The sequence below is a fragment of the Meleagris gallopavo genome, chromosome 8 (genome assembly GCF_905368555.1).
Source record: "Meleagris gallopavo chromosome 8, MGAL_WU_HG_1.1, whole genome shotgun sequence".
Lineage (NCBI taxonomy): Eukaryota > Metazoa > Chordata > Aves > Galliformes > Phasianidae > Meleagris > Meleagris gallopavo.
Window position 1 is genome coordinate 34,251,375 of NC_139411.1, and position 20,031 is coordinate 34,271,405.

At 52.2% G+C, this 20,031-nt stretch overlaps 1 protein-coding gene across 6 annotated transcripts in view; it reads right to left on the bottom strand.

Annotated features, from left to right (window-relative positions):
• The window catches only part of STK32C (serine/threonine kinase 32C), a 65,612-nt gene that overhangs the window by 4,064 nt on the left and 41,517 nt on the right, over positions 1-20,031 (bottom strand). For 2 of the 6 annotated variants that reach the window (XM_085230097.1, XM_085230094.1), the window contains 10 exons: positions 11,319-11,470; positions 9,171-9,344; positions 8,661-8,698; positions 7,179-7,268; positions 6,619-6,722; positions 6,386-6,502; positions 5,268-5,393; positions 5,045-5,176; positions 4,218-4,285; positions 723-3,591 (listed from right to left, as the gene is read on the bottom strand). In XM_085230097.1, the coding sequence (XP_085086223.1) occupies positions 3,456-3,591; positions 4,218-4,285; positions 5,045-5,176; positions 5,268-5,393; positions 6,386-6,502; positions 6,619-6,722; positions 7,179-7,268; positions 8,661-8,698; positions 9,171-9,344; positions 11,319-11,437 (1,104 nt within the window). In that variant the 5' untranslated portion in view covers positions 11,438-11,470 and the 3' untranslated portion in view covers positions 723-3,455. Of the gene's footprint in view, positions 1-266; positions 684-722; positions 3,592-4,217; positions 4,286-5,044; positions 5,177-5,267; positions 5,394-6,385; positions 6,503-6,618; positions 6,723-7,178; positions 7,269-8,660; positions 8,699-9,170; positions 9,345-11,318; positions 11,471-20,031 lie in introns of those variants that run through there. The other 4 variants (XR_014884893.1, XR_014884892.1, XM_085230096.1 and 1 more) reach the window with 4 other exon arrangements.

The window sequence follows — 20,031 nt, forward strand, 5'->3', positions numbered from 1 at the left end:
GCAGCACTCAGCCTGCACAGCCCTAATTCCCTCTGACAGCACCGCAGGCTCTGGGTCAGACGCTGGCAGGCGCTGGCTCAGCCGGGCAGAGGGGAGCAGCTGAGCGCCATTGCTGTGCCTGGCACTGCAGGGCATGAGGCACAGGGACGCCTGTCTGACCTGAGAAAGGCCCACGGGTGCGGTTTGCAGCCGCTGAGGAACAGCAGTCCTGGCCCCTAAACCTGCATTAAGCACCACAACAGCATTCCTGCAGCTGATCTCATTACCTTGCTGTGGGATGGACGGAGCATCCCATGGTCTTGGGGTGTCAGGCTGTATTTCCAAGGAGCTTTCAGCATCTTGATGCATCTCGGGGTCAGCCTTCACACCACAGCACAGTGCAGCAATGCAGCAGTCTGCAATGCGCCGCAGGGACGGGCAGTGGCTGCACAAGACCCAGGTGCAAAGCCCTCGGGCTCTGTGGGGCAGGGACCCCCATGAGGAAATACCTGGCGCACGGAGCCGCTCGATACACAGCTGTACCACAGTGCTGCCATAGGAGCAGTGAATGCACAGCTGACTGATGGTGCATTTCGGCTGTGATGCCTGTGCTGTGGTCTGGATGCTAAACAGCGGAGGTCTGCAGTGTGGAAGCAAGAACTGTATCCCAACATGCACTCTTTCCTGGACTCAGTGTTGTTCACCTGCAGAGCAATAACCCAGAAATGACTGCCAAAACTTGGCAATGTTAAAAATACACATTTATTACTCCACATAGGCAATGGCTTCTTGCAGTGTCTGTAAAAACACAAATTTGTTGTCCTAATTGAAACGCTCCGTGACATGGCAGTATTGCTATGCAATAAATTACAGAAATGTATTAACATAAAGTACAAAGGTATACTTTACCTATCCGATTTACACTGAGATAATTTAAAAATATTCCCTACCAAGGCATCGGGGTTTCGGCACTGTCCAACCTCCAGTTCACATTACCTCATTCGTATTACTCTTATTCTCTTCTCACCGAGGTGCAGGGTGATGAATTGGCAACAAAGGACCCATCCGGACCTGACCTGGCATTGGTTTCTACAAAAATTCCCAGCAAAGTCTGTGGAATTCAATGGAAACACTTGAAAATACGCAATTCTGCAAAACTCCCAGATACAACAGCGATAAGAAAAAAATCTCATGGCAAGAATTGAAGGAGAATAATTCCTAGGTGATGTAGACGCCTCACAGCGGATAACGGCACTCCCTGTATAAATCTGTCATACAAAAGATGCACGTACTGAAATAGTTATATACAAACGTTTTTGTGGAGATGTGAAGCAGTGCCGGACCGGCTCCCGCAGGCTCTGCAGTGGGGTCGGGAGTGGCAGCGCCTCTCACAACCCCGTGAGCTCTGCTCACAGCAGCACTGACCCAGCAGGGACAGAAGGGCTCGGGGCTTCGGCAGTGCAGCCATCACAGCCGCTGTGCAGAGCACAGCCCCACAGCCCAGCACAGCCCCGCTCCCGGCCGAGACAGCAGCGGACTGATGCTCTATGCTGTGCCTCCTTCTCACCATCACTCTTCGCTTTCAGTTGCATCCCCTGCATCTATGCATAAGTAAATGGGCAGCAACAGAACATGCTCTGTGGCGGGCAGCAGCAAAACACACATCCACGCACGGCTGGAAACGAGTACCCAAGTGATGCTGGACTCACAGCGTCTGACTGCACCGTGCGCCCAAAGTCTGTCACGTCCCCCGTCCTGGTCAGCCAGGTGCAGAAGCAGAAGGTGCCGGGGCAGACGCACACACTCTGCAGTCTGTCCTCCCCGCCTCTGTGCCCCCCATCTCACCCTGGGGCGGCAGCCATGCGGTGCCCCCCAGCAGTGCTGGGCACTGCACGATGCGCAGGGGGAAAAGGGACAGACAGGGGGACAAAAAAGGAAAAAGGACAGGGCTGGGGAGCGCCGGGGGAAGAGGCAGGCGTGTGGGCACAGCGGCGGGAGCAGGGCTGCAGGCAGCTCAGCCCAGGGAGCAGTGCTGAGATGGCCGTCCCACGGGGCTGTGAGCAGAGCCACCCCCAGCCGCCCCTGCACAGCCGGTGCTGAGGTCTGCACCTCGAGCCTCTGCTGCCCCTCCGTGAACGTCTGGTTCTGCACAAACACAGTCACTTACTGATCTCCACATAAAACTGTGGAAAATTAATTAGTGTCATCTTTCGTATAAAATAATTGTACACGGTTAAGCTGATCTATTTCATCCACAGAAACTAAAAACGCAGCAGTGTTTGTCCTAAAAGAGTCTGCATCTGTTAAAACCTCTTCTATGCATTTCTGCGTTACAAATATAGAACAAGGATGCAAACCCAGCCACCTCCTTGGCATCTGCCAGCAAACACATCTCGCTAGCCTTAAGGTGAACGCTGCTGCCATCAATCTGTGCACAAAGCACAACGGCTTTGTGTGGCAGCAGAACCCACGGCTCATGTTTAACAACAGTAACCAAAAGCCACAACACAGCAGATTGAGCAGCCGACGGAGTGAAGGCCTCTGAAAGCAGAGAAAGGCAACCCCCAGAGCGGAGCCATCAGAGAGCTCCTGTCTTACTGAGAAGATAAAAACAGGTTTTGGTAAATTATGTACAGCACTCCTACTTTACGCTGAAAATAAAGAAAACTGAAGGGTAAATTAAGACACTGCCCTCTTTTCATGGCCAAGCAGTACTAGAAGGTCACAAACTGCTTCCAAAAAAACCCGAACCTGTGACAAAACGCATCCCCCAAACCTGGGCACACAGAGCCCAAATGGTCCGATCTGCCACACGGCTCTTGCCACTCACAGCAGCTGCATGAAGGAAGCAAGTATCTTAAATACACTTTACATATTGATCACGTATTTAATCATTACCCAGCCCCACAAGTGCACAAAAAACATTTATTTACCCCAAGTCAGGAACGACACTCCGGCAGTGGTGAGGGGACAACAGTTTGCCTATGCCATCCCAGAGCTGCAGGGCCATCCCAGAGCTGCAGGGCCATCCCCGCTCCCAGATGTGGCTGCAGCAGGGGCAGCCCCAACTCACAGTGGGAGCACTCGGCCCCACGCAGCCCTCGCTAGCAGCAGTGCTCATACAGCATGAGCCACCCATCCAGCCTTCCTCCCGCTGGCTTCCCCTGTTGGAGATGTAACTTCTCCTGTTGCCATCGCACTGTATTAGAACTGACCAGCAATCTGACATTATAAAAGAACAGTTAATGAAACAGGTCTCCTTCCTCCGACAAGTTGCATAGCGAGTATCCTTACCCACGGCAGCACCTCAGCGAGTGGAACTGGTGCCTGTGTGAATCCAGAGCTCAGCTCTGTGAGAACTGTTTTGCTACAACGCTGCGGGACGAGCTGCTGTGCCAGGTGCTGCAGGGCGCTGCCAGAGGCACTCAGTGCAACCCAGGGCAGGCGGCAGTGGGCGGCAGCAGGGCGGCCTCAGCTTAGCTGCTGCCCGCCGAGCACACGGAGCTGCACATGTTCAGGCTGGAGGTCTCAGCCTCAGCCTCCGTCTCAGCCTCAGCGGTGGTCTCAGGGGCAGACGTGGACTCACCCGTCTGCTCCTGGCTCCTCTTCAGCCTGCGTGGGGCAGAGGAGCGCATCACACAGCCGCCCAGGTCAGCCTGAGCCCTGGCCGCCCCAGCACCCCCCAGGCAGGCCCAGGTAAGGCAAAGCAGGGGGGCTTCACACCGGTGGCACCTCCAGCACATGGTGACACCCTTGCATGGGCGGAAGCGTCGGCAGAACATACCACCATGTTCTGATCACAGCGTGTGGGCTTCAGTGCTCCAGCACCTGCGGGCACAGCAATGCACCCACCCACACCGCACACAGCCCCCGGCACGGGGCTGACTGCTGTTCTGCTTCCAAACACAGCGGGGCCTTTGTGTGCTTGGTCATGGCAAAGCAGTGCTGAACTGCAGCATTCCTCCTGCGTGCTTGTGACATGCAGAGAAAACGTGTCCACGCTCCCTGCTCTCATCTCCCAGAGCAACATTCTCCACAAGGGGGAGCTGAGGTGGTGCCAAGCGGGAGCAGAGGGGGCACAGGGGAGCCAGGAGGTGCCATATGAGCGGGTCAGACCCCACAGCCTCTCTGCAGCGAGCCCTCTGCAAGGTGCTCCAGGTCATCAGGCTCCAGCATCGATACTGTGGAAAAGCCAGGAAAAGAACATCTTTTCTTTCCCCAAAACAGCCCCCACTTACTTCTCTCTGTTAAAGATGACAAAGTCTTGCTGGATAGCTTCAAGGCATTCTTGGAGATAGTCATTTTCCTGTTGAAGAACAGAAAAGAACCACACGTGCGTGAAGAGTCCCATTTGCACATCTGCTTCCTACAGCACTGCGCTGCCCCAACCTATGCACAGCACGCAGCAGCCACCAGATGAAGGAAACAGCACAACTGATTGTGGCTTTTACTGTAGACATGTTTCACCTGTGGCATGCAGAGACTCTGCAGCCAGGGCTGGGCTCCTACCCTATGCTACCTTGTGCAGTGAGCATGCCAGCTGAGGACTGTGGCAGACACAACAGAAGCCCTGAGCTCTCCTGGTCACAAACCCTCTCCCAGAGGCACTCCCAAGCCTGTTCATTCTGTTTTCTCCCTCCCAGTGCCTGGCAGAGTTGTGAGGTCGCAGTGGCACCAGGCCATGCACCCAAACATGGAACGGGCACAGCGGGTGCTTCCGTGTGGCCATCATCCAGCCCTCAGACAAACCACAACAGCACAAGCCTCACCCTCAGCTGCTGGGCAATAAGACAGTGTTTCTCAGAAGGGCCACAACCAGCTGGATGGTTTGCTAGTTTTACCCTTGATCATCGTGCCCACACCTCTATCTGTCAATTCACTTCCCTGAGCACAGAGTATTGTGAAAGGGCTCTGTCGCACTTATGTAGAGGAACACTTGGCTGTCAGGAAGACTCCATTTGGCAAACGCTTCCACCCCAATATATCTGCATGGGAAGCACCACCACAGTCACGCTGCACCCACAGCATCCCAGCAGCATCCCAGACTCTGCCCAGCAGCACTCACGGACTGCGAGCTGTCCTTGCTGTTGTCCCGTGATTTGTTCTTCGCCAGCCTCTTCTTCTTCTTGTGCAGAGGCCTGGACTCCAGGATCATCTCCTCCAGCTCGAAGGTGGGGTCGCAGTGCAGGCGGCCCTTCTGCAGACACACGGACACACGGAGTCATCCCTCCCCAGCGAATGCTTCGAGCCCAGAGCAGGGCAGTGAGTGGGCAGGCCGTGGTACTCACGTTGGGGACGAAGCCCGGCTCCAGGCGCTTCTGGCAGACATCACCCCAGGGCACGGCAGAAAGATATGCTGATGTCTGGATGTCAGCCAGGCAGGAGAAGCGGTGCTCGGGGTTCACCGTCAGCAGCTGCGGACAACAGCACTGCTGTGAGCAAGGAGAGATGGAGCCGAGAGCCCCGGCCCTGCAAACGCACCGGGGACCCTGGCAGTGCCGCATCCCTTCTGCCGGGGGCAACGCGCGCCATTCCGCGCAGCGCAGCGCGGATCCAGCCGTGCCGGCCTTTCTGCACGACGCAAAGCCCGGTCCGCCCCTCTCGGTGCGCGGTGCGCTGCCCCGGCGCTCCCCGCAGCTGCCAGCAGGGGGCGATGCGAGCCCGCCCAGCGCCGCGCCGCCGATCGGCACCGGCGGCCATTGAGCCTCGCGCCTGTCAGAAGCGGGTGTACCTTCCTCACAGCACGCCCATCCGTTACTTTTCTGAGTTTTCAAGCAAACGACAGCTGAAAACCAACCTCTACAGCGCATCGACAGCTCCCCGGTTGCAGCAGTAACACGAAAGCACTGCACACATATGAAGCCCCTCACTGTAAATGTCCCAAACCAGACTCCTCAGCGCTGACCCCACTGCTCCCCTGTTGTCCCAGCCCACCCCATGGCACAAGGACCTGACCCTCGGGTGCTGAAAGAACCCAGCCTCAGCCCAGGGAAGAACCTGATCATTACAGCAAGAAACAGCCTTTTCATTGGCTAGCAAATGATGCATCTTATTCCCATTTGCAGAAGGGAGTTGGAGCTCGATGACCTTTAAGGCCCCTTCCAACCTAAGGCATTATCACTGACAGAAGTAAAAAAAAACAAACAAACCCATAACAAAAGATTAATCTGTGCTTAAACTGAGCAAAGCCATGAATAATAAGCCCAGTTTTAGTTTCACACTACTAACACACTGAAATATGACCAGGCACAGCTGTACGCAGCACAGCTCCTGCCCAGCCTAGAGCACAGCAGGAAGAGCGGGCTGTGCCGTCCCCGTTCATCACAGGGGAGCTGGACCACACGGCCTTCAGAGGTCCCTCCCAACTCTAAGGACTCTGTGATTCTATGACTCTAAGAGCCCTCACCTTTCGGAGCAGAGCAACCATCTCCTTTGACCACGTGGATGAGTACTGAACGCTGACGGTGCTGAACAGCTGCACCAGGGACTCCACCGGGTTGTTGGAGTGGATGTCGTACGGCCTCTGCGGAAAGCACAGGAGGGTGAGAAGGAATTCCCTTTTCTCTCTGCAGCCCATTAAGGAGCCATTAATATGATATTATATATTATAATATATATTATAAATAATAAGAAGCCTACCCAGCCACGGAGGAGTTCGTAAGCCATGATTCCCAGCGACCACCAATCCACTTCGAAGGAGTAACCCGTGCCCCCACTCAGGAAGGAATGGAAAATCTCCGGAGCTGAACAGACAGAGCAGAGCCACAGCAGGTTATCTCTAGTGTCACTTGGTTTCTGCTAAAATCACCCAATCATGCAAGTCCATTAATAAGCGCAGTTAATGCCACCAGTGGGGCTTTCAGGACAAGCCAGCAGCACAGCTGGGCTCACAGAGGGCTGGGCAGCAAGCAGGGACAGTGAGACATGGGGACACTGGGCCATGGGGACAGGGAAGCGAGGGGACACGGAGCTGAGGGGATGCTGGGGACGCCGGAGGGACAGGCAGCGCTCTGATGGCAATGCAGCCATTGTGGAGTTCCCCTCTTGAGCCAGCTAAGCTCTGCTGAATGACGCGGTGCATGCATTAATGGGCAAAATCCATTCAGTGCTTTTGTGACAGACAGGAATTAGAAGACCGCATGCAGTGAGCATTCCTTAAAGGTAAAGCACAGACGTGACAACCTGCCACTGCTTCTTACCCATGTATGGCTTTGTTCCAGCTAGCGCAGTTGCTCTTTCACCATCCCTAATTATTGTTGCAATATTAAAATCTGTTAAGTGTGCGTGACCTTAAACAAAGACAGATGTTAGGAAGGAATTACTTGCAGCACAGAACCCCACCATGCAGAATAAAGCTGTATTTAAGCTTTTCCTCCCAGGCAGCAGAGAGCAGGGCAGGCAGGAACCTCCCAGCCCCGCATTGGGCCCCAGGGCTCCTGCTGAGGACCTCGGCCCTGCCTGATGCTAAGTGCGACCTCGCTGTGCTTCTGCATTTTGAGTCACATATGAAGCTTCACATTCTGCATGGAGCCCATTTAAAATACCCAACTTATTCCACCCTACCTGGCCATTCTTGTTCTTTGTTTGCGGTGCATTACAGGATTCTGAGTTTCAAACCTGGGACACGTCCAGTTTTAAATGCCAAATTCTTTACTGCTTGGGAAACTCAGGCTCAGTTTTTCACCAGTGAATACAAACACCGTAATGTGGCAGTACCGAGCCAATGTGCAGCACAAAAACGGAGGGATGTGCAAAGTAATGTGAAAAATACCACAACCATTTAAGCTTACAATAAACGCTCCTAGCTCAGCACACCTTGGGAGCTGTAACTTACACAGCTCCAGCACCTGCTCACACTGATATATCAGATCCTAGAGTCAGTAAAGAAGACAAGGAAACTCTGTGTTAAGACACTTACTGCCTTGTTCACGTTGATTAAAAACAACCTGTAACAGTTTGTGGATGAAAGCATTGGACCACGACCACATCCACATCCCAGAGCCAAGGCAGAGCTGGCACTGCAGAGCACAGCCAATACAGACACGTCAACCTAAAAGAAAGCCTAACACTTTACAAACCCTAAGTCTGTATGAAGAAATCGCTGAGATATTTCAGGAAGTACAGAAGAACATTCTCTCTGTTCCTGCACTGACTGTCACCAGGGCTGGCTGGGGAAGCCAGGGGCCTTGGATGGGGCAGAACATTTTCAAATCTCACTGGATGAATGCAGATACAGATCATGTCCGATAGTACGTGCAGTCTGAGGCACTGGCATTTAGCCTTCATACTCTGTGATATTTTCTAACAAACCCCCATGCAAGTGCAAGCCTTGGTCTTGGTAAGCCTTTACCTAAAACTTGGAGTATTTGGAGCCTGCTGTCCTGAGAAAGTGAGTCTTCATTTTCTAAGATTTATTACTGGAGGGCTGAATGTATGGGATCTCATATGTGAGCTGTGCTGTACAGATCACTGATACCAGCCAACGGTGTATTAATAACACTTCCAATAGAAGCTCCCAGGAAGGTTTCCAGGCTCACTTCACCTGGCTCAGCCCGGTTCTCTTCTCACAGAAAGCCTGGTGCATGTGTATTTCTCATACTTTTCCCACACAACAAGACACACAGAATCCACAACTGCAAGAAATCTGTAGCGGGTGGACAAGGTGAGACAAGAGTTCCTACCTTGCTCATCCAGGAGAATGTTGTCTGGTTTTACATCTCTGCAAAGAGAAGCAAAATTATAGCAAACTGAAATCTCAGTCAAATGACAGATTAACTGCTACAAAAAAACCTGCAACCTTTTTATCTACCAAAATATAGAAAGATAAAACCCCAAAACATCCTAATATGGAACAAGTCCCTTCAGACAGATTACAAGCATGTTTCTCCTGGGAAAAAATGCGGGAGCATCTGACTTATTCGCCTGTGAAACCAGTACCGCAGGCGTCAGCCCTCCCTGGGAAGCCCTCCATCAGCCCAGCCACGGCCCCAAGCACCGCACTTTGGGCCCCCGAGAGGAGAAAGGACCAGAGGCTGAGCACCATGGGCAAGGTTTGTGAGCCACACGCTGCCCAGCACCCAGCCCGCAGCCCAGCCGGACCCACAGCCCGCCCCAAAGCAGACAGCAGCCCCACCGGGGCCTCAGCGCACAGCCCGTGGGACGCCCTCGCTTCCAGTGCCTCGCAGCAGTACCTGTGAATGATGTGCTGGCTGCGCAGGTAGTCCAGTGCCAGCGCCATCTCACAGAGGTACAGCCTGACCGTCTCCTCCGTGAACTGCACGTTCTGCTGCAGGTGGTAGCGCAGGTCCCCGCCGAGCAGCAGGTCCACCACCATGAACATGTCCTCCTCGTCCTGGAAGGAGTACCTGCGGGGAGTGGCCGTCAGCAGTGCTCGCAGGCTGAGGGCAGAAATGTTTCCTCCTGACTGCACAGCACCGCTGACAACCTGCCAGCATCCCACTACAAGCGTATGTCGGCCTCGGTCTTTGCACCTCTTTAATTAAGTGGGCACCTTCACGATGCCGGCACGATGCTTTCCCTGTCCTAAGCACCACTTCCACGGTGAGGCGGCTGCCCCCATTAACTCCTGCTGCCTTCCGAGCACCATCCTTCACCAAAACCCCACGGAATGCCATAGAACCGCTCAGCGAGCAACCCCCGCAGCAAGGTGAGGGGCTGGGCTTTGGGGCTGCCCTTCCAGCACCAGAAAACCACAGAGCAAATACGAGTGTTTCAGCTCCCACCTGGTTTTCCGTCTTGGTTCACCTGAGGCACGCTGTTCCCTGCTTCAAACGTCCCATAACAAACCACAGAGTCACAGAATGGTTTGAGTTGGAAGGGACCTTCAAAGGCCATCTGGTCCAACTCCCCTGCGCTCAGCACAGACACCCACAGCTCCTTCTGGTGCTCAGAGCCCCATCCAGCCTGATGCCCCACAACACCCATCCAGTACCAAACTCCCCACTGCCAGCTCCCCTGGCACACAGCCCACGGGGCTTTGCTCGCAGTCGTCTCAGAGCCACTGAGGCTTTTCAGTTGTGAAAAGCACGACACAACCATACCTAAAATATCCCTGCATATCCTGAAAATGAATTAGAAAATGCAAGTGCTAGTTTAACCATAAAAACAGAGAAGTAGATTTGTATTTACGGTAGAGTAAAACGCCTCTCTATTTGCAGAGGATCCCGGAGGAGAGTGACAGCAGTGAGGATACACTACAAAATAAGGTCCCATTGTTATATTTGGCTACAGCGTTTCTAAGGAGAGAGTGTGTGGGGTTGTATAATGCTTATGAATCACACACTTCTCATCCTGAATGTGTGCTTATTCCAAATGCAGGAGCTGGGAAAATATGCATCAGCATGTCTACTCAAAGATTTCATTACCTGTTGGAAAATGTATCTGCCGTGGTTAAACTGCTCAACAGCCAATGGGGTGGAAACGCTGCCCCCAGGACCCGGTTACACTCCCTGGCCCCACTGCAACTGCTGCCTCTACCCAGTGCTGAGCTTCCTCTGAAGGCACAGAGCATGCACAGCACTGAGCACCAGTAACCACGGCCACCTACACGGCAGCAGTAAGAGACCACCCTCCTTCCTCCTCAGCCGGTCACCTCTGCTCTGTGGGACCACAAGTGGTTCCCTTGCCTTGTATAAATGCCACTCTTCCTGGCTGCTAAATCCTCGCTCAAAGCCAAGCAGCAACCTTCAGATATAATGCACCACTTTTTAAATTTGGAAATGAATTTATGTTGTGCAAGATTCAGTGAAATAGCTGAGCTCTAAAGGGACACGCTGCACTCAGCAGCAAACCGCTGCAGAGTTCTGTTTTGCCATCAGCTGCTCTCCAGCCAAAGGCCACACACGTGGCAATCTGCAGAGATCACAGCACTTCTTTTTCAGAAACAGATCGCTGAAAACAGCTGCATTCCAAAGCGCTCAGTACTAATTCAGGGCCTCATTAAAAAAACCAGCTCTCCTCACATCAGGCTGGAAGCTAACAACACGTGTTCATCTGCAGTGGTCACACAGCACACGTGGCACACCAGCACTGCAGCTCAACTAGTAGCACCTCGGCATGCAGCTGCGTGTGCAAGGAGGCTCTGAAGGAGAACCAACACAACGGGTTTGATGGAACGAGACCGAGTGCTGGAAAATGCTTGGTGATGTAACATTTGGATGTCTTCTGCGCATCTGTTCCCTGAAAGCGTTCCATTCCTGCTGCACCGGCTCAGCAGTACCTCCCAATGGGGGCTGTGTGCAGAGCACCTGGGGCAGAAAGCAGCCCTGCAGCATGGGGAGGGGCAGAGGAAGGGGAAGGACAGGGCAGAAGCCACTCACCAGAGGTTCACCAGGAACACGTGCTCGATCTCCTGCAGGATCTCCAGCTCCCGGAACACATTGCGGACCTCGTCCCTCTCGATGCACTGCTGCTTGTTCATGTACTTCATGGCATACATCTTCTCAGTGTCTCTCTTCTGCACAATGCACACCTACAGCAGAAGGAAAAGATTTAGTACAATGTTCCCTCCCCTCATCTGCTGCTTGACGTGTGAGACCAGCTCTCCAGGAGGGGAAGCTCACACATGCTGAGTGTACATTACCAGCAGATTGAGCTTAACCTATTTCAGATATGGCCGTACTCAGAAAGGTCAAACAATCCATTTTGCTTTAGCTGAAAGCGATTAAAATGTAAATAGGTTAAAAATGAGGAAAACAACAAGCACTGTGCCCAGCACTGGGCCACACAGGGTGCCAGCTCCATGTCCCTGCACAGCACAGAGCTACTAAGCACGGAGTGGGGCTCACTGCACTCCCAGAGCATCCTCAGTGCTGCTCCCGTACCTCTGGCTGATGATGACACTAATTATCAAGGTAGGTATTCTGAAGTGAACTAATGAGCATCCTACAGCTGGCATCATTATGTCTGTCCTCTCTTCATTACCACACGGCAGAGTGCTGCGTACATTTTCTTTGAAAAAAGTTTGCTCCTACAGCCTTCACTGGAACACCAATGCAAGACCCAACCAAAGGTGACCTCCAGCTGCTGGAGCCACAGCACCCACTGCCCCTCACAGCACCCAACAGATCCCACAGCACCCACTGCCCCTCACAGCACCCAACAGATCCCACAGCACCCACTGCCCCTCATAGCACCCAACAGATCCCACAGTACCCACTGCCCCTCACAGCACCCAACAGATCCCACAGTACCCACTGCCCCTCACAGCACCCAACAGATCCCACAGCACCCACTGCCCCTCACAGCACCCAACAGATCCCACAGTACCCACTGCCCCTCACAGCACCCAACAGATCCCACAGCACCTGCAGCATCCCATGGATCCCACAGCATCTAATAGGTCCTGCAGCATCTCACAGCATCCCTGGATGGAGCAAATGTCATGGGGAGACCTGAGCTCTTCCACACTTCCAAAATGCTCCCATTAATAACAATTTGCAAGCAGTAATGGTACATAATATAATATCACTGAGGACACATTACAGCAGATGACAAAATAATAGGTGGTTATCGTTAGCCTGCTACAAACATCCTAATTAGCAACACAATGAAATTACGGGGATTATTTTGCAGTTGCCACTGCAGTGACTGCAGAACAGAGAACCACGGGTGTACACAGCTCTGTGCTGAGGGCATGCTCTGGGCTGGTCCTACAGGGGGGCAGCAGGGGTCTGCCCTGCCTGGGGACACCAGCAGCTGCAGGGAGACATGGCACAGACAGATGGCACAGACAGACAGACAGCACAGACAAGGCTGAAACTCGCTGCCTGCAGCCTGAATGGGAGCAGGGAGCTGCCTGCTGCGATGCACAGCACCAGCACGATCTGACTGCTGCCTCGAGCTGACAGTAATAAGCCAAGGAAAAGTAACTGCACTCTGTAACTTCCTTCAGCAGAAAAGACCCAACGATATCCCCTCAGGACATGGGCATCACCATACAGCTTATCTAAAAACAAGTCCATGAGTAACGGCAATGCAGACACCAAACAACGTTTTTTTCTGATTTGTTTCACATAGAAACACATCAATTTCTAAATCTTTGTCATTAGTTCTGGTTTAGATTTTGACTTTTGCATCCTTCCACATACTGCTTTTCACATTTCTGTCATTTGCTCTCTGTTTCTCTGCAGGAAAAATGGACACCTAGCACAACAAATGAGAACACAGTGGCAGGTTCTCTTGCTGCGTAACAGCAAGTGGTGATCTGAAACAGAAGAGCACCACCGACGTCCAAATGACTCCACTATCAAGTACTATACAAACTTTTCATCTGTTTTCTGGGGAAGCAAAAAACACGAGAGTCAACAAGAACGTTCCTCCTCTCACCAGGCAGCAGTGCTCTGGTGCAGCTTCACAGGAGCACAGCACAGCTCTGTGCTGCTGCAGCTCCACACCTCTGTGTGCCCTGCCGTCCCTGCCCTGCTGCCACCCAACACAACACAAGGACCGGTGCTGGTCCTGCCCTCGCCACCCCTGTCATTTAGGTCCTCCATGACCAGCAGGAACCCTCCCTACAATGTCTGTGGCTGCAGGAGCACAGCCCATGCACTGACAGGTTGTGCCCAGCCTACATCTTTACCTCTCCGCTCTGCCCCGTGGAAGCAGAGGACGTCTACAGGGTAACAAGCCCGAGTGGTTTTAAAATAAATCTGGATCCATTTTTCAAGCAGATCTACAAAGTAAAGCAATAAGAGAAAGAAAAAGAAGAGAGGACCATGTCCTCATGCTGCACAATGTGGTCCCTCCCTGCACAAAGGAAATTTTCTGTGGCTAAATACAGCCGTCAGGAAAAATTGTATGTAATGCTGCCAGATCTGCGCTGCAGAAGGCAGGCATCAGCTGGCAGTATATTGCTCAAGACATGGCACATAAAAGATTTAATAGACTCCCAGATACCCTGAGCATTCAGCTGCTGCCAAATGGTTTGTATACAGCTGCCTTTGCTTTTATTGCATTAAAGACACAAAGGGGCTGGAACTTGCATTTGCTATTCAGGACATGAGATGAGCATTTAACATCTCCCATTTCGACCTCACTTAATGGGGCCACACACAATGACAAGAGAAATTGGAGCCGAAGTTTGTCTTCATCTGAACCTGGACTGGCTGGGTCTGCACCCAGCAGCCGAGCTACGGCAGGCATTCACAGCAGAGGGCAAAGGGTCACTGGCCCAGATGATGCATAAAAAAAAAAGAAAAAAAAGAGAAGAAAACTGACTCAGCTTAAGGGAGGCATTGCCATTAAAGCACGCAGCACATGAAAGCATCTAAACGTGCATGTTTGTAAAGGCACCAGAGCCCTCCGGGTCTTCTCAAGGTGCCCATCAGTGCTGCCCCCCCAGGGGGCTGTGCTGCTCCCTGCACCGCTGCCGTGCCGCTCCGTTACGCAGCGCGTCCCTGCAGCCTCCACTGCCACAGCATTTCGCCCTGTGCTGAGCAGACAGCAAAGCCACGAGTTCCAAGTTTCAGAACAAGAGACCCTCAGAAGAGCAGAGTCGCTGCAGCCAGCGCTGCTGCTGCGAGTCCCGGGGATGGCTGGGGCTGCTGCAACTCCACGGCGTGCGCTGCCAGCGTGACTCCTGCTGCCCAGCTACCCGTGATGTAAGCTGGGATGGAACTACAGCGCAGTCACTGGGGGCCTCGCGGTGCCCGGGGGACACAAGGTGTTATTTTTTGTGGGAAGACTTCTGTTGTTGTCGCTGTTATTTCGGGATACTTTCCCTGATCCTCTGCATTTTTGCTGCTCTGCACATTTTTCAGTTCAACTTGCTCCCTTTTATGCAGCCAGGCTTTAGAAAGTCAATAACTTTTTTCCTGCTGATTCCGAGCGAATCCAGCGGGCTGAAATCCTCACTTGGAAGAAAAGTCATCTAATTATTTAATAGTGTGTCCTGGCTTACCTCAAGCTAATTATAATGGAATAGCACAATTTGTCTGTGGACTCAAACAAAAGCAAGTACTTTGCATGCTGGGCACTGTCTGTGAAGCAGATAAGTACTTGAGATTGCTTGCTCTTGGCTACACAAAGATTATTTTTTCTTCTGCTGATGCAGATGTCAAATTAAGGCACTCGTGAACCCGTCCTCTGCAGGACATCACTGCCACACCTGATGCAAATACCCACAGCGGGGCTCATGATATCTTCCTTCTGCTTTGGGCATGGGAGCATACGTTATCTTCTAGAGCTTCTCCAAGGGCATCTGTTCTTGAAGGACCAGAAAATGCTCTATAAACCTCTCACAGAAATGTTACTGGACTTGGGTGAGGGCCGTCAGGAATCTTCCTGGATTTTGCTTATTTTGTCTTTAGTCAATGCTCGGCACCAGCAAACTGCACACCCACATCAAACATCCTAATCCCACATGAAAGTGAACCACAGGAGGACACTGCTCTCGCTTGTAAAACGCTTATTCAGAGTGGTTACACCTGATCCAAATACAGTGATTTATACTTTGCTTTTTGCTGACTTCCCCTGAGGATTATGTCTGGGCTCCTGGACACACAAAATATCCTATTAGATATTCAGAAGTTAAGAAAATCCTCATATTTCCCACTCTGCAGAGATGAGAAGTGCTGCAATTACACGTGGGCACTGTGGACAGTGGGCAGTGATCCATCCACAGGGCTCAGCTGACCCCAGCTGCACCTCCAAGCACTCACTGCCTGCAGGCTTCTGCTCTCAGAAATAATGCTAACCCGACAAAGTCATTAGGAAACAACACGAGCACAAACACTACTAGAATTTGGTTCTTTAACAGCCAAGAAAATATCAGCAAGCTGCAGGACCTCCCCAAAAAGCAACACCCCCAGTGCTGACCTCCCTGTCACACTGCTCCAGGGCGCAGACGGACGTCCTCACACAATGACTGCAGGCAGTAAATGCCAGCAGCACAGATCTTCCAGTATATGGGCCTCCCAACATGTAGCCATTCCAATGCAGGAATCTTCCATCGTATGGTCATGCCAGTGGACGGACCTTCCAGCATTTGGTCATCCTAATATATAGGCCCAAAAACCCCAGGCCATCGTGCATCTTGTGGCTGTCAGGGACTAGCTCCTCTGCAGATCCTGCCTCCTCCGTGCTGCTTTAGCGGGCTCTACACCAATAACTGAAACCATAATGTTGTCAATTATATTTAAAAAATGAAAGTCAATTTTCAGCTGATATCAGGAAAGTAATAGCAAGGGATGACATCATTTTGAAAGGAAACCAAAGACGTCTGACGTGGCCACAGCATCACAGTTGCAGAGTAGGCAGCAACAGTTACTCTGACATTTCAAACCAATCTTCATATCCATTTCGTATTATGATGGCACTGATGGTAATTGAAATACAGTCTTTGTCTGGTAATTAACATCTATGTAAGATCTGTAATTAAAAAGATAATGTTAATTTGTACTACACTCCTAATAAATGTTAAGGATAAAACCATCCAATCAAATGTTCTTTTAGCATGGTAAGATAAGAAAGCCTAGAGTTGTCTTCTAGGTGTTTTTGCAGTGATACAATTAAAGCACCAAGCACACAAACCACAAAGCAGCAGCACAGAGCAATACTGCAGTGCTGGAAGCGTGGGGCCGTGCCCCATCCCTGGGGGTAACCAAGGCCACAGATGGGCCCTGGGCAGCCCAAGCTGGTGGGGAGCACCCAGCCCACAGCAGGGGCTGTAAGGGCCCCTCCAGCAAAGCTATGCTGCACTTTCAAGGTGCTAAGCCTGCACCCACTTCCCACAGGCTGCTCAGCACCACAGTCCGTGTCGGCTGGGAAGGAGCGCAGGATGCAGGCCCTGCCCTGCAGCACCAGCCCTGGAGCCGGGCACACGCGGGGCTCAGTTCCTGGGGCTGTGGATGTCTCGTGGTCCCGAGCTGCCGGCACTGGGGCTGCAGGGCCTCCTGGTGCCCAGAGAGGAGCGCAGGGACAGAATAACAAACGGACAGCAAGAATACCTGATGGATGGAAGGACAGCAGTGCTACCTCAGGTGCAGCTGGCAGGGCAGCATGGGGAGCGCAGAGTCATCATGCAGGCTGCAGAAGGAACAAGATACACACAGCAGTGACACAGTGACCCAAGGGGAAAGGACCGGGGGAGCTGAGCAGCCCCATGGCCACACTGACCCCGGGGAGGTCTGCTCAGGGTGGGCTCCTCGGGCTGGAGAGGCTGAGACGTGGGTGCTGCCATGATACTGTCTGGTCCTGAATGCAAACAGACTTGAAAACAACGAAAAGCCCTCACTGCTTTCATTATGCAGCTTATTTATCGGGAACTTCATTCTGGGAACAGTTCTGACAATGGTGTCTCTGGCAGTGTTTTACCCAACCATTATCTCCAGCACACAAAGCCCCGTTCAACAGAATGGGACACCTGCAGCCGTGATCCCAGAGGCATTCTGCACAGCAACCTCCTGCACTGCGCAGTGCTGACAACCCTCAGCTCTCAGCGCAGCACAGCCCTCAGCACAGTGACACACAGTGTGACACCCATCCCGTGGCCGCGCTCCCCGCGCTGCCCGCAGCTCCGGGCCGTGCCCTGGCCTGGCTCAGGCAGAGCCCCGGCTCACTGCTGCCGCTGCACTCACGTCACGGCGGGACTCGGTGCTCGCAGACAGGAACACATGGCACAAACAGGTCCTCCTGCTGCACTCAGATGCTGTCTGTGAACCCCCAGGTTTTCAGGCCAGCCTGTAGCAGGAGAGCTGTGCTCCCCAACACGGACCGGGCAGCCCTTGAGCTGCAGACAGCTTCAGCCAGCTGGGGCTGCGTTACGGCGATGTCTCAGCAACAGCAGTGTGAATAACACAGCCTCCTCTTCAGAGACAAAGGTCACAATCAGAACAGGCTTACTCGGGTATAAGGGAAATTAAGAGGTATGAAGTTGCAGTGAATGGAAGAAGCCAATGATCCCCAGAGACGTGCTGTAAGCACAGGGCCAGCAGCTTGACATATCTGCCCTCCGTCCTCACCCCAAGAGCTCGTTTTATTTTCTATTCCGAACACCACAGTTTACTCCCGAAGATCTTTTTCACAGAGCCTTACCATTTTGCTCTTTCCCTGCTGAAAGTTATGCTTTATCACCAGACGGATGAAGGACCGGTGTGCCACAGCGCCATAAATCATTAAAAGCTCTTTAATTCAATACCGCTGTTTGCTCCAGCCAAGCTGTAGCGGTAGCTGATAAAACTTTTATTCACAGCAAGACAGCCGATGCTTTCAGGTCATGTCAACACTCCCATGAAAAATCCCTCTCTCAATTGCTTATGATAGAGATGAAAACCTCGTCTGACCTAAAATAAAAAACACCGTGCACAACAGAGCCTCAGTGCACATGCCCCACACTGCTGACTTCAGTTTGTGCCTGTGTTCTTACCTTGTGCAAGGCTGCTGAACTGATGCTCACCACCTGGGAGCAGGGCCAGCCCTCCGTGTGCCAGGGAAAGGAACTCATGAGGCCAGGAAAGCTGGGCAAGTGCTCAAAGCTGCATAATTATTTTCTTTCCAAATGAATCTTATTCCTATATTGCCATCTACGTAAATCACATCTGAACTGACACAGCCAGCACATAAAAACACATCAGGAAAAGGTCTCCTGGCCGGCTCCTGTACTGAGCAAGTCAGGAGTGGAGGTTTTCCATCTGCAGCTACCACAGGATTTCTTCCAGGTTCCCTGTAAGGCTTCATGGAGGGGCAATGCAGATGTTATCCACAAGCTATGAATCCTATGATTAAAAGCAATTTTAGATGGCTCAGATCAGGCACTTCCCTTTCACGTTATGCTGAGGAAATAACATCCAGTCAGATATTACACAGATGTCTCTATAATCGAGTTTGGGGTATGAGTGATTATCCACTCACAGCCTCTTAGGGACGTGAGCCCAAACATACGAGGAAAAGCTAAGGACATGACAGCACATAAACCAAGGAACCAGAAAAGAAAAAGCTGCACTTGCTTTTTGTTTTGTCTTTTTTACCCACCTCTCCCCTCCTGCACAACAGCTCTGTGGTTTCACTGATACAAATCACTGACAGATATCCCAAAACGTGGTGCCTTTACAGAACGCTGAAGCAGCACGTAGGCAGCCTCTGCTCACAGCCTCCAACACGAACCCTTGGTGCAGCACGGTGTGGCCCTGCAGGCACGTCCCTGGGAGTCTCACAGCAGATGGGAGCTGTGCTTTCCACTGCCGTGATGGGGAGGAGGACCCTGGGGAGCCGTGCTTTGGAGCCGTCCTTCAGAAACCTGACAGGCTCCAGAGTTTTGTACAGCTTTCACCGCGCTCATCTCCCTGCTGGGATTTGCTGGTTCTGATTTTATTTGAAGAAGAAGGGTGAAAAGTCACATCAACCTGCAGAGAAACCCCTGAAGACAGTGAGACTCGTCTTCTTTCTGCCTTTTGGCTGTGTCCATCGTTCACTGCAGGATGGAGCAACTCATGGATTTCTGTGGGGATCAGGGCTCCTGTCTGCGAATCCGCTCTGAATAACATGTGAAAAGTACATCCTCTGTGGTCAGGGTGCATTCTGAGTCCAGCTTTACATTTGGAACCATCTTTCACTACGGCCATAATTAGATCTGTGATGTTTATATGCCAGTCGAAGAGGCAGACAAGATGATTTTTTTTTAGTTACATATTTGATAAAACCTGGGAGCAGACAGAAATCTAATTACTTCCAGTGAAGAACGGAGGGCTTTATTTAATCTCTGAACATAAATTAATGCCGAAGCTATTCCTGATCCCAAGGCAAAACGCTCCCTGTGCTGTCTGGAGAACCCTCCCACTCACCTTGCAGGCGCTGCCAGGCACAGGGCTGTGAGCTGTGCCATGGGCTGTGTGCCCGCAGCACCGCGCCGTGCCAGGGCTGCACGCACGGGATGAGCCTCCCAGCAAGCAGGCCGCAGTGCTCGTGCCCCAGGTGTGGGCCTTTCAGGAGGGACTTAATGAAACGTGCAGCCAGGCGCGCAGTGTGGCGCTGGCAGGAGCTCATCGCATTGTGCTGATGAGTTTATCCCTGAATTCTTACAAAGCCCTGGCAGAC